General features: G+C 36.1%; 1 protein-coding gene and 1 pseudogene across 7 annotated transcripts in view; one reads left to right on the top strand and one right to left on the bottom strand.

The window, feature by feature from the left end:
• Positions 1-25,700, bottom strand: part of MMS22L (MMS22 like, DNA repair protein) — a 152,657-nt gene that overhangs the window by 83,337 nt on the left and 43,620 nt on the right. For 6 of the 7 annotated variants that reach the window (XR_003429415.1, XR_003429413.1, XM_027090203.1 and 3 more), the window contains 3 exons: positions 20,489-20,608; positions 16,587-16,813; positions 13,471-13,974 (listed from right to left, as the gene is read on the bottom strand). Coding sequence is in view for 5 of the 7 variants with exons in the window: in XM_027090203.1 (XP_026946004.1) it covers positions 13,471-13,974; positions 16,587-16,813; positions 20,489-20,608 (851 nt within the window). In the remaining 2 variants the exon portion in view is untranslated. The remainder of the gene's footprint in view (positions 1-13,470; positions 13,975-16,586; positions 16,814-20,488; positions 20,609-25,700) is intronic. The other variant, XM_027090193.1, reaches the window with a different exon arrangement.
• LOC113611360 (nucleophosmin pseudogene) lies at positions 17,687-20,281 on the top strand (annotated as a pseudogene).

Genomic DNA, 25,700 nt, shown 5'->3' with positions numbered 1-25,700 from the left:
TGTTCTCAATTTTGTTAAACTATAAATAAAATTAGAACCAGAGCAATCACTCACCCTTCTCCACAAGGTAGATGGAGAAAGTTAAGGAAGAGTTCCCTATAGGCCATCTCATGGCAAAAGTAAATTCATTTCATAAAACAAAAATGTACTCTGATGTTTTCTAAGAAACACATCTTAAAACAACTTTAGAGTAATTACCAGAAGATGGTGTGGATAGCTAGGAACATTTTTAAAGTACAATAAATCTACTTTTCAACAATTTATAGTGCCTTCTGAGGTCTTATTAATCTAAAAATAATGGGATAATTAAGAGATCGGTTTCCTTCTCTCACTGATACATCACATCATTAAAAAACACGTTTAGTGGCTTATTGTACTATATTAAACATAAATACTTAAATTACTTGCCTCCTTGCTTGTTTCCTCTGAGTACTTCCCTTTTATAACCAAAGACCACAATGGTAGTCTATCTACCGAGTTTCTTAAGACTGGGTCCACCTACTGAAATTGCAATTTAAGGTCTTTTTATCCATTCCACAGTTGGAAAAGAGTTAACTTTAACAAACCCATCACAAATGGGATTTGCCAGTCTTCAATATATTTATCATAACAATCGATCTTTGGTTTAAGAAACACAGCCCTGTGTGGCACCATGAAAGAGGACAGTGGCAATGCCTTCCTATAAACTTACTGCTGAATTTCATCCAAAGCTTCAAAGATCTGGGTGGTCTAAATACTTATAGTGAACCACGGGGTTCAGACAAGGAACCACAGTGACATAAGTCAGATTGAGGAAAGTAGCTTTTGCCACATCCCAACGTCTTTTGATTTGTTACCATTTTGCTAAAAAGAAATATTCCAGTGCTTGGTACAGAAAATAATCATGGCATTTCTATTCCCCAATCTCATCCACTTGCAAAAGAATGAAATGTATATTTCTTTTGTCCTTGTCATTTTATCCCAATGTTCACCCCAATTTTTTTCAGTGTTCTTTCACCACTGTTACCTTCCTTTTCCTAATTATGAGAGGTGGAATTTACTGTTTTCATTCAAACTTTGAGAACAACTATGAATCAGAAGTCATAAAGCTCCATCCATCTACTTCTTCAAAGTAATCTTGAAAAAAATCTATAATATAAAGGTCTATTCACCTCTTACTTTACTTTTGTAATTTTGCAGATGGGGTTAAATATTAGATCTGACCTAGATTATAACTGGAGATTACAAGACTAGGGGCACAGCAGATAGAAAAAACAGAAGATTAAGAAAAGTGGCTAAGGGCTTCCCTGGTGGTGCAGTGGTTAAGAATCCACCCGCCAATGCAGGGGACACGGGTTAAAGCCCTGGTCCGGGAAGATCCCACATGCTGTGGAGCAACGAGTCCTGTGAGCCACAACTACTGAGCCTGTGCTCTAGAGCTCGCAAGCCACAACTACTGAAGCCCATGCACTACAACTACTGAAGCCTGTGCACCTAGAGCCTGTGCTCTGCAACCAGAGAAGCCACTGTGATGAGAAGCCCGCGCACTGCAACAAAGAGTAGCGCCTGCTCACGGCAACTAGAGAAAGCCTGCGCGCAGCAACAAAGACCCAATGCAGCCAAAAATAAAATAAATAAATTCATTAAAAAAAAAAAAAAAGTGGGTAGGACTAAGAAGTCCATGGACACTTTGGTACCTTTTCTTTGTACCCAGCATTCTGGAATTCACACAGATGTGCTTTGCTATGAGTCTAATTTCTTCCATTGTGCTACAGTCACTCAAAAGGCCCTTTCAGTAAGGAATCTTCCACTCCAGGGAACTACTTTAAATTATTTTATCAATTATTTCCTCCATTCCATTATTTCAGTTCCCTCTTCCAAATATCTTGCTTCCAACCCAATCCAAATACAGAAGATCTCTACTTTTAGATTCAAAGTGTTCCTGTGGACCCAGCCTCGATGGAGAGGTTCTGGAACCTCTCAAAAACAAGGTAAAAGCTCAAAGGCCCACTTACTCCACCTGTTTCCATATTTTAGTAGGAGAATAGTTTGGTTATAAATATTGAATTGGCAAAATAAAATAAACCTTTCAATTAACTGAGATGGATGATGAGAAGATGACAGGAGTCTTCCTGTCATCCTCCAGAAGTCCCTTCCACCCACTGGTGCTTAGAAGACAATAAGCACAGAGTTGAAATTCAGATAATGTGTTAAATCCATAGCCTGGCTGTACAGATACTGTTCTCTACTTTCATGTGGATATCGGCAAGAATTGGGGACAAGTATAAATCATTATCAAATAATACTGAATCGTTGAAGTAATAAAATATGAAATGGTGAAAAAGTGATGGTTTCAATAAACACTTACATAAGTACCCTTCTATTTTCTGTCTTTCATGTAATAAATACATGAGTGTATACCATATATGTGCACTTAACTGGTTTACGGATGTACGCCAAGTGCCTATAATAACACCTGCTATCGTGGTAGGCACTCATAAATATTAGTTGGATTTGCTGAATAATTTTTTTAATGAATTATGTATCCTCTGTAGAAAAACAATTACAGTACAAAGTAGAAAGCAATAAAGGGCATTAGAGAGAAAGTATTACGGAAATTCAAAGGAAAGTGAGATTATTCAAGATTGGGGACACATGGATAAGCATACGTTGCTTGGAATGAAGGATAACATTGTTCACATAAAAATAAAGAAAATGTAAATGAAGACAACAAACATATATTTAGAGATTATTATAGTCCATGGTCTGGGTAGGTGCAGCATCTAAGTCAGTACTGACTGAGAGCTCTGCTGCTGTCCACTGCAGCAGCCACTAACTACCTGTAATCAGTGAGCACTTGATATGTAACTAGTGTGACAGAGAAGTTGAATTTGTCATTTTATATTCATTAACTTAAATTGTCACACACAGCTAGTGTGTACGGACAGCAGAGACCTAAGCAGATTTTCACAGAAATCCTATAAGGTAGGGGCTGTTTTACAAACGTGCAACTGAAGCTTAGAAAAGGTTAAGTAACTTCCCAGGACTGCACTGTTGGTAAGTAGAGGAGGGATGATTTGATCTCAGGTTTATTGACCCTAAAGCCCCCGTTTTTATACTACGCTGCAACAGGAAGAACTCTCAAACACTTCCTTAAGAAGCAGAGGAAAAAAGCACAACTTGCTATTGGGGATTTGTCTACTATTGCCCCAAATCCTGACTGCTCCCATGTATGATGCTCCTACATGAAGCTCTCTGATTCCATCTCTAGCTGTGATCTATTTACTACTAACTTCTGAAACCACCTTTTCCTTCCCCCAACTCCCTCTAAATAAGGGGTTTTTGGTTTGTTTTTTTTCTTTTCCTGTACTCTGCCACTCCATCTCTTTGCCTACTGTAACCGGCACTGACCATTTCTGACTTCTGATCTTAACAACTGCTTTCACTCCTTGAATTTAACCCTTTTCTAATCATCGGTTATCACATAACTGCAGCTTATTCAGTCCTCAGATCTGGCTCTACTGTCCTGGCCATGCTCTGGTCTGAACCCTCAACTGGTTTTGACAGGAAAATATAAAAAAACGGTAAAAAAAGACTTGGAGATTTCTTGGTAATTAGTAGTTCCATTTGACTAAAGTAAAGGAGAACCACAGGAAAAAGTTGCAGAAATAGGTAAAGCCAGACTGTGGATAACTTTGAAAACCATGAAAAGGAATTAGACATTTTCTCTGGGTCTATTAGGATGTCATTAAAGGTGTTAAAATACAGAATGACATAAGCAGAATTGCTCTCCAAGAAGGTAAATGTGGCAAGAGAATATGAGATGAGCAAAAGCACAAATGAAAAAATAAATAGGACTTCATTAAAATTTTTAAAATTTATGCTGCAAAGGACGTTAAGAAAGTGAAAAGATAATCCACAGGATGGGAGAAAATATTTGTGAATTATATATCTGATGAGGGACTTGTATTTAAATATATTAAGAATTCTTATAATTCAGTAACAAAAAGACAACCCAATTTAAAAATGGGCAAAGGGTCCAAATAGATATTTCTCCAAAGAAGACATAATGATCAATAAGCACATGAAAAGCATGTGATCAGCATCACTAGCCACCAAGGAAATGCAAATCAGAACCATAATGAAATACCTACTACCTCACATCCACTAGGATCACTCAATCATAAAGACGCTTAGCAACCAGTGTTGGTGAGGATGTGGAGAAACTGCAATTCTTATATACTGGAAGCGGGAATGTAAAATGGTGCAACGGGGGCTTCCCTGGTGGCGCAGTGGTTGAGAGTCTGTCTGCCGATGCAGGGCACACGGGTTCGTGCCCCGGTCCGGGAAGATCCCACATGCCACGGAGTGGCTGGGCCCGTGAGCCGTGGCCGCTGAGCCTGCGCGTCCGGAGCCTGTGCTCCACAACGGGAGAGGCCACAACAGTGAGAGGCCTGCGTACCGCAAAAAAAAAAAAAAAAAAAAAAATGGTGCAACGGAAACAGTTTGGCATTTCCTTAAAAGTTTAAACAGAGTTATCACATGACCCAGCAATTCTACTCCTAAGTATATACCCAAGAGAAATAAAAACATGTCCACTCAAAAACTTGTACACAAATGTTCACAGCAACATCATTCATAATAGCCAAAAAGTGCAAACAACCCAATGTTCATCAACTGATGAATGGATAAATAAAATGTGGTATATTCATACAGTGGATTATTTGGTAATAAAAAGGAAGTACTGACACATGCTTTAATATGAATAAACCTTGAAATTATTATTCTAAATGAAAGAAACTAGTCACAAGAAATGATGTGTTTTATGATTCCATTTATACAAAAGGTAGGTGCAGAATAGGCAAATCTATAGAGACAGAAAGTAGATTAGTGATTGCTAGGGAAGAGGGGTTGGGGAAATTGGGAGTGACAGCTAATAGGTACAGGGTTTCTTTTGGAAGTGACAAACTGTTCTAAAATTGTGGCAAAGGTTGCACAACTTTGTGAATGTGCTATAACCATTAATTATATGGTATGTGAACTTTATCTTAATAAAGCTGGTCAAAAAGTGAATTGTATAAGTGATATACCTCAAAAAAGCCAATTAAAAAAAAAAAAAAGGTGGTTTGAAAACGGAAGGCACTGGAGGCAGGGAGATTAGGCAAGCATTAATAATGGTCTAAAAATGGAGGAAAGGGTAGTGAGAATAAAGAAGGGATAATAAAAGAGAGCCTCCAAAGACATTAAAAAAAATTCTCTCACTCAACTAGATATATAGAAAAAGGAAGGACATACATACATGTCACATTTCTACCTTTAAAAAATTACTTTTCTTTTTCTACAACAGCTCATTACCGTCTGTCTAACACAGAATCACAATTTCCAATAGTTCTATAATTGTTGAGGCAATGTTCATGTTCTCTACAATCCTGACTTTATTTTTACAACAAAGAACCTGATTCATTTACCCATCAAAAAGCCATTTCCTAAACGGCCACTATGTAAAAGGTACTATATTAGGGATGGGTTAAAACCATCCAAGGTAAGTCCACACACACACACACACACACACACATCCGCTGAGGTTTCCCGGCATAAAGTGTAGTACAAAGAAACAATTATATTATGGGTTCTTTTGAAAATAATAATAATGATAATAATAGCAACATCTAACATTTATTGAACACTCACTAATATGCCAGGGACTATGTTAGCCACTCTACATTCCTGATTACATGTAATCCTTAAAGGTTTGTGCTATTATCCTCATTTTACCAATAAGGTTGAGATTTGGACACATAACTTTTCCCTTATAATACTTTAAAAGAATCACTTCGTACTTAGGCAAGGAGAATTCATACCTATGTAACAGATCTAGTTGGAGACTAAATAAATGACCCAAAATATTAACTCCTATACATGAAAAATTAAGTAGATAACTTATGTTTCAGCAAAATACAAAAATGGTACACAAACATTGCCAAGTTATCAGGGTGAGTTGATATTACTGCATGAATTTATAAAATATGTAACATAAAAGGGCCATAGTAAACACACTGTGCAAAATTCAAGCCTGGTAAAGAGCAAATAAGCAAACAAACAAAAAAGCTAATTCACAGTATATATGTAAAAATCTCAGTTGAAAGATACATGAAGTATTTAATGATGAAGAGAAATATTTACATTTTATATATTTCCAAAATACTAATACTAGTACATCCCCTTAGAGATGCTTTCTCTGAAGCAACCAAAACTGGTAGATTGGTCACTCTTAGTGGACAACACAAATATCTGATTTTTCAAATAAAAACTGGAAATACATTTTTCCATGGAGCATACTCATGTGTTCTCTCTCAAATTATTAGAACATTGCCCTAAAAATTTGCATAAAATCAAATCAAAATCTGCATCAAATATATATTTCATATATATAGTATAAATGATGTACATATGTATATACATGATGCACATATGTACATATACATAGATATATGTGCATATATATACATGATGAAACAGCAGATCAGCAGATATTTTGGGCAATCCAGGATACACTAATCAAACTTTGCAAATAAATAACTCATAATAATTTGATTACTTAAAAAAATCACATTAGTTTCAAAGTTGTTTCGTAGTAAGCCATTCTTCAATAATTAGAAGCTGTAATCCATTATACTAATAGAACACCCAACAACAAAAGGAGGAAAAGGCTTGCATGCTGTCAAGAGTCCCCTTTCTATTTTTCCTGAAAAATCATGTAAATTATTTGGCAATCAGCAGAGCCTCACAAGAATATTTCCCCTTGTACTACCTCCTTCCCTACCTAGAAAATTCCCAGTTATCTCTCCAAAGGAAAGATTAAAACAAATTTTTTTTTGTTTAGAATAAATGATACCATACCGATAAAGGTTAAAATAACTATTGAGCGTGGAAAATATTTGAGGGGAATGATATACAGTTTTTCTGTGCACATGTGTATGCACACGTGCACACACACACCCATCCCAAATGTCAAAAAAGATGTATAACAAACAGATGAACTTGCAAGTTCATGGAAAAAGAAGAAAAGGATTTAAAAATATATGTACTTTCACAATGTATTTTGAAGCCAGGAAAAAGAATCTGAAACCTTTTAAGGAGTTGCACTTGAGCACGTACAGTATCAAAAACAGGTAATCATCCCTTCTGAATTATTTCTTAGTCTCCACATTTAACATCTTAGACAAGTTTTCAGCTGCCTTTAGACTTCTTTGAAACTAGGCTCTTGTTTAATATAAAATAGGATGTCAGTTGATCAATATCCATTTGGCTTAAATTCATAAGTCCACAACCCCCCTTAAGTGGTAGAACAAACAGGTACAAGGCCTGAAGATTTATTGTTTCTTTTTAAATGCCGAATGATATTTGCAGATGCCAAAAGGCATTTTGAAATCACTCCACCCCTACTTCAGTACAAATGAAAAAGGGGGATGGGGAGGAGAGAGAATCTCATGAGGCCTTGTATGTCAAGTTTTTGCCCAGAGCTAATTTTCATAGCTGTGTTATAAAACCCTGAAAATGGAGGTTTATAATGGAAATGCTGACAGACCCTTAACTATAGCAGCATGAATGGATATAATTAAAGAAAAGCTTTTGGCTACACCTAACTCCACAAATTAAAGACTGCCATTTTTATATTAACCTCAAATAACAGCCAAGTGAGAACTAGAAATGTGATTTCAGAAAGGGAATGTGAAATGTTAAAGATGACTGCTCAAACTATTTGACTTTCGGAGTTTTAAACACAGAGGCATTTAGTTAACATAACCAAGTCAGTATTTTCATAATGTTACCTAATCAGCGATAAAGAATGCTCTGGTGAGCCAGCAGCTCCAGTTAGCAGAAAGTGGCATATGAAGTTATTATTTCTTAACAGCCTAGAGGGAGCCGCTTCTCCCTTTAATCAGTGATCTTAGTTCCTTCCTACTTATAATTTCTCTGTCATACAGTTATAAAACTATTACCTAGTTCAACACACACAGGCACACATCCTGCACACACATTTATGCAGGGACCGGTACCTTATTCCCACCTGAATTACAAAACAGAAGAGATTGTTAAGGTAAAGTATTTCATTCTTTCCCTTGTCAGGGATGCAGCCAGGAATAAATATCATCAATCTATGTAACCCATCTTCCCTATCTAAGCCAAAATTCAAAGAATTTAGCTCTGTTCTTAACGTAAAAGGAAAAAAAACCCCTATGCTTTAATTTTTAACAACTATTCAAATTATTTTTAAACTTTCTAATAGTATTAGTAGAAAAAATATTATAGGATACCTAAAAGATGCCTATGAAAAGATCTTCAGTGAAGTTTCAGATTTTGGGTTAAGAAATTAGGAACACATCTCTATGATCAAATACCTAGAGGACTTTTCTTGTGTTTCCCCTCCCTGCCTCCCTTCCTTCTTTCTTTCTTTTTAAGGTAAACAATTCTGAATGATCTCTGGGGCCCCTTTTCCCCCAAAGATCCCAAACTAAAAGCAAGACTGTCTTGACAATATCTGCCTTGGAAGGAAGTACTGAAGACTGATATAATAAAATAAAACTATGCAAGTCACAGTCCCTCTTACTATATACCGCAATCAGTCTCATTGAAGGACTGTGTGCAAATTACTGTGCAAGCTTCAGAAATTTAAAAGATGGCAGTGCCTAAACCATGACAGCATTAATAATGACCTGCACATTACTACACCATTCTTATTCACACATTGATCTCATACTGCTCGATAACCTTGGCAACAGAAGTTCTACATGATTTCACATTCTCTTACAGCAATTGTTTTTGATCATAGTTGACCAGTATAAAGCAAAACCAAAAATAAACATCTGTACAAGGAATTAAATGTTACCAACATAAATAGTTGTGTCCTTTTTTTCACTGGTTAGTCCTGAAGAACAACAACATACTCCTTGCCCCCTGGTCAAGATGATACCAAATTACAATCTCAAACCAGATCTCGTTTAAAAGAAATTATTAATACAAATGTAAAGTTACTCTCACCTTATATAATTGAGAGTTGTCATTATGCCTCTCGATTCTGACCTCTGTACTTCTGAATACATGGATTAACAGAGATGCATTATAGTTTACAAGGTACTTGGCAAGCGATATTTTCGCAACACTCCTGAGATGCTCTAATGCTAAAAACTTCTACTAAATTGAATTTAAACGGCAAAAATTTGATTTTTTACCAGAAGTGAAATTTAGATGGTTGAAGTGGTACTAATAATAAATCAAAGATAAATTACTATTATAAATAAAATGTGATTTACTTGTCTCCACACCTCTTTGTGATTTATTTTTCCAACTAATGACTCATTAAAAAAATATGTAACTTGCAAAATTATAAAAACAAAGTAATCAAAAGCTCCAATAAGAAATTACCCTTTTTTTTTTTGCAGCAAAAATAAAAGGTAAAAGCACTCAGAAGTATACATGAGTAGTGGTAATACTTTCAGGTTTGTCAACAGATTTCATTCATCTAATTACTTCCTAATTTATAAAAACTGTAGTGGTATGGTTAGTGTCTGTTTAGTCATTTGTAAACTATTATAAAGACAGTGTAAGAAGGCAGCTATGGTATAGGGGTTAGAGTCTGAGAGGTGATTCTGAAACAACTGTGTTATTTTAGGTAAATTACAAAAAGTAAAAAGTATCCATGTTTCCATTTCTTCATCTATAAACAGGGATGACAGGATTGGTAAAGAAATACATGAGATAGTATTTATAAACTGTACATCTTTTAAGAATACAAGAATTATTCTTGTGTTTCTAGTTACTACTTTTGAAGAATGACCAAAAAAGTTCCAGTTAAGAGCTTGAAGACAAAAAGTCAGTAAATAAAGAAAAAGTAATTTCCTATTTATTACTTTCACTGTATTTCCATTTTTAAAGCCTCTCCAACCTTCAAAATAAATCTCCTTCTCCTATTACCAAGTTTACATTAACATTTTTAACAAACTTCTGTGTTTATCTTGGAATGCATATTTTCTAAATATACTCCATATACTAATCTAAAAATGAGAAGGGAGGCTTTCTCATACACGATCACGGAGACTGAAATTGGTGCAAATTTTTTTAAATTAAATGGGACAATTAAACGGGACTGGAATATCCACCCACATTTAAAATGCACATACACAAATTCACTCTTAGGAATTAATCTACAGATATACCTTCACAAGTACACAGAGAATACATATATAAAGATGTTAAAACTGTGTTTATAATAACAAAGTGGTAAATAATATAAATTTCCATTATTTGGGGATTGGCTAAATAAAGTTTGGTGCATCCATATAATAAAACACTAAGTAGCCATTAAAAACAACTAGATAGGTCTCCATATACTAACATGAAAAGCTGTCTAGGAAATATTAAGTGAAAAAATGAAGTTGCAGAACAAAGATCATTTCTTTTGTGTTTTAAGCCTATGAATGGGAAGAAGTCTGGAAGGTTCTATAACAAACCATTTTAATCTATGGAGTAGAAATAGAGCATCACTGAGGTTGGACCAGAAAATTCTTTGTTGCATGGGCTGTCCTGTACATTGTAGGCTATTTATGTAGCAGTATCCTTGACCTGCACCCACTAGATGCTGGGTAGCACCCCTCATACATGTGGCAATCAAAAACTTCTCCAGACACTGCTCAATGTCCCCTGGGGGAAAAACTCACCCCTAGGTGAGAACCATTGAACTAGAGAATTAAGGAGTGAAGTTGGGGAGAGGAACTTTTACTTGTCACCTTATACCTCATTTTTTTTTTCTTTTACCATTTTTACCAACACAACATACTACATTTGCAATTCAAAGAAAAATTTCAGGGACTTCCCTGGTAGCACAGTCGTTAAGAATCCACCTGCCAATGCAGGGGACCCGGGTTCCAGCCCTGGTCTGGGAAGATCCCACATGCCACAGAGCAACTTAGCCCGTGTGCCACAACTACTGAGCCTGCACTCTAGATCCCATGAGCCACAACTACTGAGCCCGCATGCCACAACTACTGAAGCCTGCATGCCTAGAGCCTGTGCTGTGCAACAAGAGAAGCCACTGCAATGAGAAGCCTGCTGACCGCAGTGAAGAGTAGCCCCTAATCTGCCACTAAAGTCCATGTGCAGCAACGAAGACCCAACACAGCCGTAAATAAATAAATAAATAAATACATGTTCCTTAAAATTAAAAAAAAAAAAAAATTTCACAACAAAAGAAGATTCCTCCACACTGCCCCACTGCTCTCCAAACTACTGGATTGGACCTAAAGTTCGTTCAGGTTTTCTGAACAAACTTTTTGGCTAACCCAATACTTTGAAGAACCTCAAAAAAAAAATAGGTTCCTCCAAATTTCTAACTAAAAAATTAAATAGTATTTGTAAGATATGAATCTTTGTTTAAAAAAAACATATATAAGAAACAATACAATTGTTAAGACAAATAAAAAAGACTTGTCTATCTTTAATGGAAAAGGTAGAAAGATATATGGATTCTGCCACTTGGTTCCATGACTGCATCTTCCCAAGATGCCCAAACTCTCACATCATTTTCTACTCCTTTGCCCAGACTGCAGCACTATCACCAGGATGGTTTAGACCAGCTCCCTCCTCTTCCTTCTTGTTTTGTATATTCAGACAAATATAAACAAACAAACCAAAAATGGTACCAGAAATATGGAAATTCCTAATTCTGCCCCAGAAGCACAGGAAATTCCTAATTCTGCCCCAGAAGCACTACTTACCACTTATTTAAAAATTGAACAAACAAAATGAATTTGGCACTTGGAAAAGTATATCATCTGCTAATAAACTCTACTAGACTAAGAAAGAACAAATGTACTTCGTGGAGAAGATCCAGAATCAGTAAAAGCTTCTTCTAATGAAGTTGGCTATTCATTTACTTATCCAGTTATCTAGCCATCCACCTAAAAATTTGATACAGCTTACATTGGGGGATAAGGGGAACGATTATCTGATCAAGAACTAGAGTACATAAATATAAAAACTACACAAAATCTAAAGAGTGAAAACCCGTGGATTAATCTGTATGAACACACAGCCCAACATAAATTAAGAAAATTAGTAATGAATTAGTAATTAGTAATGAATTAGTAATGAAACTCATAATGAATAAATGTCCAAAATTCGGAAATTTCATCAAGTTTACTATCTTTGAAAAACACATGCCACTTTTGTAATGTGCAGCTAAGAAGAGGGACGCAGTCTCTTTGTTAATTCAGACATGATTTTAAATAAAATCATATTTTTATACCTATCTTTTACACAACTTTTTAGTGACAGTAACTAACTGCACTGAGTGGTAGTATCTAACTTCTCAAGAACATGTATTTAAAGGTGAAACTGTTATGTAGAAAGGGCCTTATAGGCAATAAAGGTCATAATCACTGTTCTTATCCATTATTGTTTGGGTCGGAGGGTATCTGCACATTTGCATAATTTAAGTGGATCTGAGAACAGTAAGTTTTGTATAGATGATTGGTGTTATAAATAGAACAATCCTATCTTGTCTTTAATAAATTTATTTATTTATTTTTGGCTGTGTTGGGGCTTCATTGCTGTGTGTGGGCTTTCTCTAGTTGTGAGTGGGAGCTACTCTTTGTTGTGGTGCGCAGGCTGATTCTCATTACGGCAGCCTCTCTTGTTGCGGAGCTAGGTGTGTGGGCTTCAGTAGTTGTGGCACGTGGGCTCAGCAGTTGTGGCGTGCAGGCTCAGTAGTTGTGGTGCACAGGCTTAGTTGCTCCACGGCATGTAGGATCTTCCCAGACGAGGGCTCGAACCCGTGTCCCCTGCATTGGCAGGCGGATTCTTAACCACTGTGCCATCAAGGAAGCCCCGAACACTCCTATCTTAATCTTAGAATAAACTATTTCAACTGGAAGTGTTGTACTGGCCAAAAAGCTCGTTTGGGATTTCCTGTAAGATCTTTTGGAAAAACCCAAACAAATTTTTTGGCCAACCAAATATTTCATGCATTTGAGGTTGCAACTCTGCAGCAAAATATTTAAAGAAACTTACTTTTTTTTAATGGTATAATGTGGCCAAAATCTCCTTACGCACACAAAACTGCGTATGTTTCCATGAAAGCGACATCAGATTTGAGCTCATGGTCTTGCTTAGAATGTCTGAAATATCTCTCTGGATAATAATGCTCTTCTAGGAGAGGCAGAGAGGAAAGAAGGGGCCAAGAGGCATGGCTCTTGGACTACACCAGAGCTATGCTTGATTTAGTTTAGTTTTATGTGTTTGCAAATAAGCTTTCTTTCAAAGAAGCACTGTTTGAAAATTACTGATTTATGTTACATTGCAGTAAAACTCCTTTAACTCCTCTCTTTACAACTAAATTTCATGAGTATGTCAAAAGGAAAACTTTAATACAGAATCAACACAGGTGATGATATAAAGCAAATCAATAAATCAGAACGTTACTGGAAAACATACCTGATTCTGGCCAGAACAGCTTGTAGAAAGCTCAACACTGTCCTAAGTTCAGATTCTTGACAAGCTCGTAGAAGCATACTAAAGCCATCATTAAGCAGTTTTTCATGGGAAGGATGCAAGCAATGGCTAGTCTCAAACACTTCTTGAACACCATCAATATATATGGAAAGAAGTGACCAGAGAGTCTGTCTTTGTCCCATTTCATCATTCTTAGATACCAAGAACTCCTTTGCTTTCTCCCGGAAAGCACCTGAAAATATCTCAGCCAAAACACTGATGTCCAGGTTTTTCTGGGTGTACATCAAGAGGAAGGCCATCTGACCCTTCCAAATGAGAGGAGATGTTATAAAGGCAGGCTTGAGGAAATTTAGGAGGCCTAAAACATGACTTGCTACATCTTCCACCTCTGCCACACATGCTAACAGTAGAAAAAGGCTGAAAAAGTTTTGCAGACCAACTTCAGTTAGTTCTTCCATTCTTTTTTGATGGAATTTAGAATATATCCTGTAAAACAAAAAGCTGAATTAATAAAATTGTTTCATTCACAAAAATGCATCTTTCAAAATAACATTTCACTCAATACTCATGACAGTCTCATTACTTTAAATTGTTATCTATTTCTACATTATGGTGCTATTGTGTCACTTTTCCTGCTTAGAAAACAACCTCACAGAACACCACTGCCCCCACTTACCTTCACATTTCTCAAGGATGCAGCAAGCATCTATAAGTGAATCAAAGGATTCAGTGGCTTTCCCCAAAGGACAGTAAAAATGTTCTTTTCATATAGTACATGGCTTTTCCTTTTATTTTAGTCCCCCCATTACCTTTCTTTTTAAATTCTTATTGACAAATAAGAGTACATAATCCTTTTAAGTACAACTTGTTGCACTTTATAGAAATCTTAACAGGGCAATTTTATGTAACAATTTTCCTTAAACCCTTTCTCCATCTACCCTTCACAAAGACTTGGCTCTTGCTGTACTTATATGTTAAGACATAATTTAAAGCTCCGGAAAAATTATTTTTACCTACTTACAAAGAAAAATTGTTAGTGCTCAAATATCCAAGACTAGCCATTTAAAAAGCTGCTGTCAGTACTATTTAATACAATTTAAAAGTTGATGTACTTTTCTTTCATCAATTAAGGGATTAGAATTGAAAACCATTTTGAATCTTACTTATGGATTGTTAAATTTCTTTGTAACTTCTATAATTGGTTTATTCAAGATAGAAATGATTAATGCTTAGGAGAGGTTAAATGTTTATCTATAAACAATGAAGCTGATAAGCTCTTGAAAGTAAAGATCTGCTTAATTATCTTTATATCCTCCATCTTGCCCATGATAGCGCTTGGTAGAGAGACTTGTTACTGAATTCCAATTTCTTTTGGCAATAAAGTTCTGAGTATTATGTCTTCCATAAAATGATTTAAGATTCAAAAACAAACTGGCAAACAGAACAAAATAAAAAAACTATTGTTTGAGCTACCTAATTACTTGGAGGTTTAACAAAGACACTACCATTAAAAATATATATATATTCTAAATAAAAAATCCAAACTGTATCACCATAACCTTGCAAGAATTATTCATTGTGTGAATCAAACAGGAATTTCATGTAGTGATTCTTGAGAAGTCTCTACCTAAATTAAAAAGTATTCTGCTGTGAGAGCTTCCACCACATAAGCTGAGCAAGTGGTAGAGGGCAGTCTACTGCACAGAGGGCTAGAAAAGGGGCTAATAGGCAAAAGAAGTAGAACAAGGTTAGACAATTAAGAATATGGAGGTTCCTTAAAAAACTACAAATAGAACTACCATATGACCCAGCAATTCCACTACTGGGCATATACCCTGAGAAAACCATACTTCAAAAAGAGTCATGTACCAAAATGTTCATTGCAACTCTATTTACAATAGCCTGGAGATGGAAACAACCTAAGTGTCCATCATCAGATGAATGGATAAAGAAGATGTGGCACATATATACAATGGAATATTACTCAGCCATAAAAAGAAGCGAAATTGATCTATTTGTAATGAGGTGGATGGACCTAGAGTCTGTCATACAGAGTGAAGTAAGTCAGAAAGAGAGAGACAAATACCGTATGCTAACACAAATATATGGAATTTAAGAAAAAAAAATGTCAAGAAGAACCTAGGGGTAAGACAGGAATAAAGACACAGACCTACTAGAGAATGCACTTGAGGATATGGGGAGGGGGAAGGGTAAGCTGTGACAAAGCGAGAGAGAGGCATGGACATATATACACTACCAAACGTAAGGTAGATAGCTAGTGGGAAGCAGCTGCATAGCACAGGGAGATCAGCTCGGTGCTTTGTGACCGCCTGGAGGAGTGGGATGGGGAGGGTGGGAGAGAGGGAGATGCAAGAGGGAAGAGATATGGGAACATATGTGTATGTATAACTGAGTCACTTTGTTATGAAGCAGAAACTAACACACCATTGTAAAGCAATTATACTCCAATAAAGATGTTAAAAAAATCACACCCATTTAACAAGCAAAACTTTCAAAAAAGAATAGACAAATGTGATCAAAAGTTTATTTTACCAAACCAGAAATGAAAATGGCATACTCCTCAAATGAGAACATCAGGGTTATTTGGTTCTATTATATTCTGGTTAGTTTTCATGCAAGAAAGCAGGGCTTGTGGGACTGGTGGGCTCCAAGAACACAAAGTTTTATAGACTGAATCTACCACCTGCCAATGTATGATTTGGAAATGTTTCTTATTTCTATAATTTTTAATAAAATACATGCAAAGAATTACATAAAACATTACAATTAATTTTGACAAGAAAAATAACAGTTCTCTTATATCCCTGCATTTAATATATGGAATTTCAAACTTTAGGACTGATGAGATAAATAAGAAGCTAAAATCCTCCCCAAGTTATGTATACTAGGTTTGTTCCTTACTGTAACAAATTGGCAAGATCAAAATGCTCCATAATTTGCTGTCCTACATTAACGAATACATTTAAAATGTAAACCATAAAGACAAACAAGCACAAATTAACTTAAAAAATACAAACAGTAAAACTTCTCCAAAGATATAAGTGAACATTCATGACAGAGAAAGATATGGCACATACCTTCCTTTGACTTGTTTCCAAGGATGAGGGCCATTGTTCTTCATTGCTTTCTTAACAACTTTTGCCAAAATGCAAAGGAAAAAAGTGTAACTACTGCTGGATTTATACAGGTCATGATCTTGTTTATCACAACAGCAGGTCTTCACCATTTCTAGCATAGACAAGGGTGACTTAATGACATATGTAAGGCCTTTCAAAGGAAGCCTAGAAATACTGAAAGAACTATTCTAAAAGCAAAAGACAGAAAACAAGTATTAAGTCTCTGAATAAATAAAAATGGAAAGCTGTAAATCCCAATTAGCTCACTAGAAGTTTGACTCTTCTTAATCATAAAAATTACACAGCCATTACCGCATATTCCCCTAAAATAAAAATTCCATTCAAGCACAGAACACCAAGGGGTATTCAAATTCCTGGATTATCCTCAAAATGCCTTTTTAACCGTTAGTTTTTTCAACTTTGGATAGCTACAAGATCCATACATTGCATTTGGTTGACATGCCTCTTAAATCTCTTTTATTCTATAAATTTCCCAATGTTTTTGTCACAACATTTATCAGGTAATTTATTGTGTGGTATTTCCTAGATTCTGGATTTAGCTGCTTGTATCTTCCTAGACTCATTAATATATTCTTTCATCCTCTATCTTTTCTGTAAAGTGGTAGCTGTACCTAGCAGACTGGTCAGATTCAGGTCAAGTTTTCTGGTGAGAATCTTTCATTGGTAGTACTGAGTACTTCCTATTTCAGTTAGCAAAGAGGCACATACGTTCTCACCGTCTTGCTTTTTGTGATGTTGAGACTGACCATGCTGTCAGCCTGATCTATCCATTTTAGTGATCCCTGCAGTTTGAGCAGCCGTGGATGATCATCATCCAGATGGCTTATTTCATCGGAGGTATGGAACAGAGATTTTTTTTTTTTTTTTTGCGGTACGCGGGCCTCTCACTGCCGTGGCCTCTCCTGTTGCGGAGCACAGGCTCCGGACGCACAGGCTCAGCGGCCATGGCTCACAGGCCCAGCCGCTCCGCAGCATGTGGGATCTTCCCGGACTGGGGCATGAACCTGTGTCCCCTGCATCGGCAGGCGGACTCTCAACCACTGCGCCACCAGGGAAGCCCTGGAACAGAGATTTTTTATCATTCCTTCTAAACTACCTCATCAGAAATCTGGTACTCTAAAATATAGTTTATATTTTCATTTATTTACAGTTTCCAGAATAACAACTTTTCTAAAAGTACCATAAACTCAAGGATTTAAACTTCCCTATGCCCAAATTTACCCAGTGTTGGGCAATGGGAGCTCCTTAAAGTTGGCTCCTGTGCCCTTCTGACATGACTCCAGCTTACTTTGATACCTTCCTTGCTTTCAGGTATGACAAGATACTCTAGACTCATCTTGTATACATTCTGCCTGAGAATCAGAATTGGTCATTTCTCCCACCAGCCTGACAATGTGCTTCAGAGAAAGGTATTTTTCCCATTTTTAATATGCTCAATATGTACAAACCCAAACTTGTAATTTACTTGTAAATCCTCCATACCTATTTTCCTCCTTGACTGAGGGGTTCACTTTGTATTTACCCTGAGAACCAAATGTTCCAAATCTTCTCTTCTCTCCACAAACAAGTAACTCAGTCTTTTAAATGTACCTTTAAAATTTTATCTTCCAAGTTTGTCCTCTCCTTTTAAAATCCACTATCCCTATTTTAGTTCTCACTCACTGCATTATTTGCTTCTACTACTACACTGGACTACTAACTCATCTGTACCCAATTCCTTTATACTACTTTCAGAAAAAACTTTCTCAAACACATACCTAATGTGTCACATCCTTGCTTTCCAATGTCTCCTGAATAAACCATAACTCAACAATTATCTTTAACCCTTCATAATCCAGCCCCAGACTAACTTCTCTACCTTCCTTATCTCCCGTATCTCTCCATAATCACCTCAGACCCATCATTCAGAACTATTTAACACAGTAGGAATAAATCATGTTTTTCATGTCTCTTTACATTTGTCCACACTATTCCTTTTGCTTGGATACTCATTTTCTTATGTACTTGGAAAATTCTACTCATTTCCCAGGTGAACTTAAAAAATTATGACTTCATAAAGTCTTCCACAAGTCTGTAAACTGGATCAGATACTCCTTCCTTTAGCCTTCCACAGTATTATAACTTTTTTTCTACAATATTTGTGCTTCTGCCCACTAGCCTATAAGCTACTCAAATGCCAAGACTAGTTCTTATTCAAGATAGCACTAACTGTTCAATGTGTTGCAAGCAATCAATAGTTGTTAGAAAACACTTATAAAAGAAGATTTTTAAAAAATATCTTTCTGGCACAATCTGGGCTACTTTGCTTAATCTCACTCTTAAGAGAAAAGGGGTCCTGGTCTGATTTCGTCCTGCGCAACTGTTCCTTGGAACAGTAGTCTTTTATCTCCGTCCACTTTCTCTCCCACCGAAGTGCGTGCCACCAACCCATGGAAGATTCGATGGACATGGACATGAGGCCCCTGAGGCCCCAGAACTATTTTTTCGGTTGTGAACTAAAGGCCGACAAAGATTATCACTTTAAGGTGGATAATGATGAAAATGAGCACCAGTTATCTTTAAGAACGGTCAGTTTAGGGGCTGGCGCAAAGGATGAATTGCACATTGTCGAAGCAGAGGCGATGAATTATGAAGGCAGTCCAGTTAAAGTAACACTGGCAACTTTGAAAATGTCTGTGCAGCCAACGGTTTCCCTTGGGGGCTTTGAAATAATACCACCTGTGGTCTTACGGTTGAAGTGTGGTTCAGGGCCTGTGCATATTAGTGGACAGCACTTAATAGCTGTGGAGGAAGATGCAGAGTCAGAAGATGAAGAGGAGGAAGATGTGACACTCCTAAGTATATCTGGAAAGCGTTCTGCCCCTGGAAGTGGTAGCAAGTTTCCACGGAAAAAAGTAAAACTTGCTGCTGATGAAGATGAAGATGATGATGACGACGACGATGATGATGATGACAACGACGATGATGATGACTATGATGATGAGGAAGCTGAAGAAAAAGCTCCAGTAAAGAAATCTGTACGAGATACTCCAGGCAAAAATGCACAAAAATCAAACCAGAATGGAAAAGACTCAAAACCATCAATACCAAGATCAAAAAGTCAAGAATCCTTCAAAAAACAGGAAAAAAACTCCTAAAACACCGAAAGGACCTAGCTCTGTAGAAGACATTAAAGCAAAAATGCAAGCAAGTATAGAAAAAGGTGGTTCCCTTCCCAAAGTGGAAGCCAAATTCATCAATTATGTGAAGAATTGTTTCCAGATGACTGATCAGGAGGCTATTCAAGATCTCTGGCAGTGGAGGAAGTCTCTTTAAGAAAATAGTTTAAACAGTTTGTTAAAATCTTCCGTCTTATTTCATTTCTGTAACAGTTGATATCTGGCTGTCCTTTTTATAATGCAGAGTGAGAACTTCCCCTACCGTGTCTGATAAATGTTGTCCAGGTTCCATTGCCAAGAATGTGTTGTCCAAAATGCCTGTTTAGTTTTTAAAGATGGAACTCCACCCTTTGCTTGGCTTTAAGTATGTATGGAATGTTATGATAGGACATAGTAGTAGTGGTGGTCAGACAAATGGAAATGGTGGGGAGACAAAAATATACATGTGAAATAAACTCAGTATTTTAATACAAAAAAGAGAAAAGGGACCTTACATGCTCCATTCCCTTATGCCAATGCTCTTTAGACAATGTGAAACATAAGTATTTTTGAGCTAATCTTCTTTGAAAAATTAGTTTTAAGAAAAATCCATAATTATATATAATTAAGCCATGAAAATATTCCTCATATATCATGTACAAATTCTTCAAATTCCTGAAACAAATTCATACTCTATTTACTCACCAGGTTCTTACTGTAATATTCCCACAGAATGGTGACAACTGCAATGTTTGGCTCCCAGAAATCACAAAGGGTCAAACAACAGTGAAGATACATTCGTAACTGCTCTTCTAGTATACCATCCTAAAAAATAAACTGAAATTGTGAGGAGCTAAATGCGCTCTGGCAACACACATTATCAGTTGATATTGCACTGAATAACCTGCTCCTAGAAAGAATATAAATATACATCACCACGTAATACCCATTCTCATCTTCAGACCAGAAGGTCTAAATCAGCATAAGGTATACTTCTAAAACTTTGCTTTAGAGATCATTAGTATATTCAGATAACTGAAATTACATAACTCACTTTGACTTTTTACTCAGTTATTTAACAATTACAATAGGTATTTAATAACTGAATGGTGTAGAACCCAGAGACTGAAAAAGAAACCCAAACCAGAATGAAATAGCGTAAATGATCGAATAATTAAGATGTACACAAATCCAGAGGACTTGCTCATACTTAAGTATCAATATGAGGTCAAATTCTTTATGGGAATATAAGCGTTGTTCTTCTAAAAACCAGAGGATTGGCAGAGTACATAAATTTTAACCTGTTAGGAAGTGGCAACAGGAGAGAGTAGAAAAGAAGTGACACTTTAATCTTCTATGATGAAACAACCATGCATGTTAAAAAGTGACACATCACTGAATTCCAATCATTCAGCAATCATTTATTCAAAGCTTACTATATACCAGACACTATTCTAAGGTACTAGGCATAAAGCAATGAATAAGTCAGACATGGTACATGCACTAATAGAAGTTACACTTTGGTGGAGAATGGAAAAAGAGGACACTGAAACAAACAAGATAAATGTAAACAATTACAATCACCATGAAAAACAGAAAAAGCAGAGTAATGTGGTAGGGTAGCTGGTAGAGGATGTGGGTCATTATTTTACCAGGAATTAAGAATGGAAAGATCTTTCTGAGGGCTGGCATTTGGGCTAAATGACTGAATGAAAAACAGCCAACCACATAAAGAACTGAAAGTAAAGCATTCATCACAGAGAAAACACATGGGAAGTTCCTGAATTAGCAGTAAGCTTGATATTATAGGATTAAGTCAGAGATAGTCAGGAATCATACCTCATTTGAGGCTTTATAGTTTATAGTCAGAATTATGGTTTTTATTTTAATTATGTTGGGAAGCCTCTACAAGATTGTAAGCACAGGGGTGACATGAAATGATTGTTTAAAAAATAGTACATTGGATCATGCATCGAGAATGAATACAGTAGTTAAGAGCAGTTAGAAGGTAAACAGTGACACTTCCAATGTAATAGAAAATCAGACAGAGGTCAAGTACAAAGTAGAAATGCTGGGAAATTTGAAGGTGCTTGAGATATAGTATGCTTTAAATAAATAACTGTTGAATGACTGGGATTCAGTGTTGTGTCACTTTTCAACAAACATGTATGGTTATTCCATCACAGAAGATGAGATTAAAATGTCTACTTTTTTCTACTTCCTTCTCCTCCTGTCAAAATGTTAGGAGGTGACTCTGTGAAACTGTAAGACTAAGATAAGTGGACAACTTTAGAGATATGTTTGGAAACAGAGACAATAGGATTTGTTGATGAGTTACATTAAGGTATGAAGGAAAGACAGCAATTAAGGAGAACTCTCATTTGGCTTAAGAAAATGGGTTGATGGAACCACTTCCTAAGATGGCAAAGACTAGGGGAGGAACACATGAGACGGTGCACAGGGCAACCAAGTGGAAATATTAAGTAGACAACTGACATATGGGTCTATAGCTCAAGGGAAAAGTAAGAGCTATTGATATAAATTTGGATGTTACTTTCATATTGATGGCTTTTAGAGCTAAGAGACTAGATAAGATCAACCTAGGAAAGACGATGGAAAAGAGAAAAGGATCCAGAACTGAGAGCCCTTTGCTATTCCAAAATTTAGGTAGGAAGCAAAAGGAGGAGTCTATAAGCAAAACCCAATGGTCAATGAAGTAGGAAGGAAACCAGGCATCATGGAAACCAAGAGAAATATTTCAGAAAGGGAAGGGGGTCAACAGGGTTGAATGCTACTGAGTGGTTAAAATGAGAACAAAGAACTCTTAGATTTGACAATGTGGAAGTTATTGATGCCTTTGACAACAGTAGTTTCAGGTATGGCAGACACAGATGCTTAACTATGGCAGGTTGAGGAGATAATAGAAGGTGAGGAAGTAGTGATACTTAAGTGAAGATATATAAAGTCCTTGAACAGGTGAGAAGAGAAAGGATCCAGTACACAGGGAAAGGAATTAGCCTTTGAGGGAAACAGTGACACTTCCAATATAACAGAAAAGCAGATTGAGAGGTTGTGTACAAAGCAGGCACATTGGGAGATTAGAAGGTTTAAACATAAAGGAGTTCTCAACTGACTGGTCCTATTTTCTCAATGATTTATGAGGCAAGATGCTTAGCTAAGGTGACTGGGGCACAGCATGTGTTGAACTGTGTGTTAAAAAAGAAATTCTGAAATAAGTTGTTTTGGAGAGTAGAAAAGTAAACATTCTAGAGCCACTTGAAAAGATTTATGATCAAGAATTTAAAGTCAGACCAGTCAGCAAGAATGAGTGTATGAGTTTTTTCCACCAACATTCAGCTGAGGTGGGGGCGTGGCAGAGGGGTAAGAGAAGGGTATTAGGTTTTGCCAAGTTTAAAATAGGTAAGGGCTATGGAATTAAAGGTGTTTGTGATGGAGTGATTATAATAAGGGGTTGTATAATCTACATTGTTCAAGGAGGAAAGTTTGGACATGGATGAACACAGAAAAATGAAAAGATCAATGATGATGGACAGAATGAAAATGAAAAGTGAAAAAATGTAGAGCATAACTAATGGGAGGCAGTGGGTAAGGTAAATAAAAGAAAATCTGATTAGAAGTAAGGATATGAAGAAACTTAGAGGACAGGTGGATTATACACAATGATGTTGGGGTCACTAATAAAAGTAGTATACAGGTATAGAAGAGAAGAGTGATCTTGCTGCCAAATATTTCAGTGAATGAGAGTGAACCAAACATGACCAGATTTTTTTGAGAAGGCTTTTAACTCTTTTAGTTATTAATCTGTTAGAATACACCAAAGCTTCAAGTCCTTTAGGAAATTTTTAGGCTCAGCGGCCATGGCTCATGGGCCCAGCTGCTCCACAGTATGTGGGATCTTCCCGGACAGGGGCACGAACCCGTGTCCCCTTGCATCGGCAGGTGGACTCTCAACCACTGCACCACCAGGGAAACCCTCTTAGTCCTTTTTTAAAAGAATGCCTTCCTATCTTTATTTCAAAAGATTAAATGCAGGCATATTAAATTCGGGTATATTCCATATATCAAATTCTTTTATAGAACTAAAAATGAAAACATTTACTCTTTTAGCTTATTCTATACAAATGGCAATATAACAACTGTGGGTTCATTTTTTCTTTTTATGTATAACTGACTTGCCTATCAGAAATCACCAGGAGAATAAAATTTATTTGCAAGCTAAACAGTTAACTGTCAGTCTAACTGATGGGATTGTTTTAGGACTGGATAAAGAGAGTTAGACTTCAATGTCTCGGGCAAGATCCTTCTGTCCAAGAAACACAAACATTTTGGATTAGTAATTAGAAGATTATTGTTCCACATTATTCAGAGCTAATCACATTCTGAGTGGTTTTTAGCCTTGGACTCTCCAAATTCTTTGACAAATGAAAAAAAATTTTTTTTAAATATTAGGCTTGCTTAGGATTTCTTCTTATACCCTTCTATGACCTTTGTTAGAAAACTGTTCTGTGATCTCATCAAATAATGAGGCTTTAAAAAGTAGGTAGCATAAAACTAAAAATCTCCCTTTTCATAAAAAAAAAAATGCTATTATAAAGGTAGAACAAATGTTTACTGTTAGCATTCACAAATATTAAATAGGATTACCTCTAAAAAATGTTTTTTAAAGCAAATACTTAACTATTCAGTTTAAGTAAAATTAAACAATATATGCTCTCTTTACTAACAAAGCTCAATGTCTGTTTCTGGAAATCCTCTCTGGCTAGAAAAAGATTTAGAACATTATTTGCTTAATTAAGACTACAGTGGAGTGCCCACCAATTTTATGTGAAGACTACTCTATATGTGAAACATATATATTTTTTAAATATTGTAAATGGACTCTTTCTTTCATTGTTGGAGATCAAGTCACAGCACGAGCATGGTCAGATTTTAATTTACCTCAGTGGGGGAAAACAGATATAATCAAACTGATAGCTCTATCCAAACATATTATTTATTCTTTATGACCACCTACTGCACCCACAAAATTGGTTTCAGGAACTCCAGCAAGTAGTCCTATACTACTTATAAAATCTAATTTGATACAATCAAGGCATGACAAAATTGAGGTTACTAGAGAGAATGGACTGCTTTTTTCTACATATTATAATGACCTCTTCTCTTACAGGAAAGATATTACTTTGACTTTATGCTAGACTTAAATTCACAGGGAAAGTTTCTTAGATTAGCTGTACTATCCTTGCTTCTCTGGTGACTGACTCGCCCCAGTTTTCTCAGGCCTTGTCTGGTTTTAGCACTGAAAGTCCCACATTTTGAGATACTCCAAGCCAGGTAAATCCAGATGGTCATCCTACCTACTTACAAGAATTAGTGATTTATCTTCAAAACAGCTTTAGGTGATACCATTAAAATACTGGATTAATAGCTGATGTAAATAATGGTGACGACTTTTTAGTGATTCTGTACATTCTAGAAGTAAAAAAATACATGTCTGAAACTTTTTGAGTTACTAAATCAGTATGTACTCAAAAAGAACATAGGAGAAAGCCAATGAAAATGATACAGAAAAAAGAAAATAAAAAAAATTTAGTGTTTGGGATAATAGCTCTTTTGTTCCTGATGCAACTTACATATTCAGAGTTCTTTGGCATTCTAACCTAGAATTCTTAGTTCATAATTAGAAGATTCATACTATGACTAAATATACTTATATTTTTACCTAAAAAAATTAAGAGTTAATATAGATAACAGGGAAAATATTTAAGATATTAAAATGATTTTCAAAGATATGGCTATAAAATAAATGTGTGTAGCAATCTTGTACTACCATATTTCTTTTTTATTCCTCTTCAAGTTTTTAACAATCTTCATTTCGTAACAGAAAAGGAGTCTATTT

The sequence above is a fragment of the Aethalodelphis obliquidens genome, unplaced genomic scaffold, assembly GCF_003676395.1.
Source record: "Aethalodelphis obliquidens isolate GAN/ISIS:26980383/991018 unplaced genomic scaffold, ASM367639v1 scaffold3, whole genome shotgun sequence".
Lineage (NCBI taxonomy): Eukaryota > Metazoa > Chordata > Mammalia > Artiodactyla > Delphinidae > Aethalodelphis > Aethalodelphis obliquidens.
The sequence above is the reverse complement of the archived record's forward strand: the minus strand, read 5'-3'. Positions and strand labels throughout refer to the sequence as shown.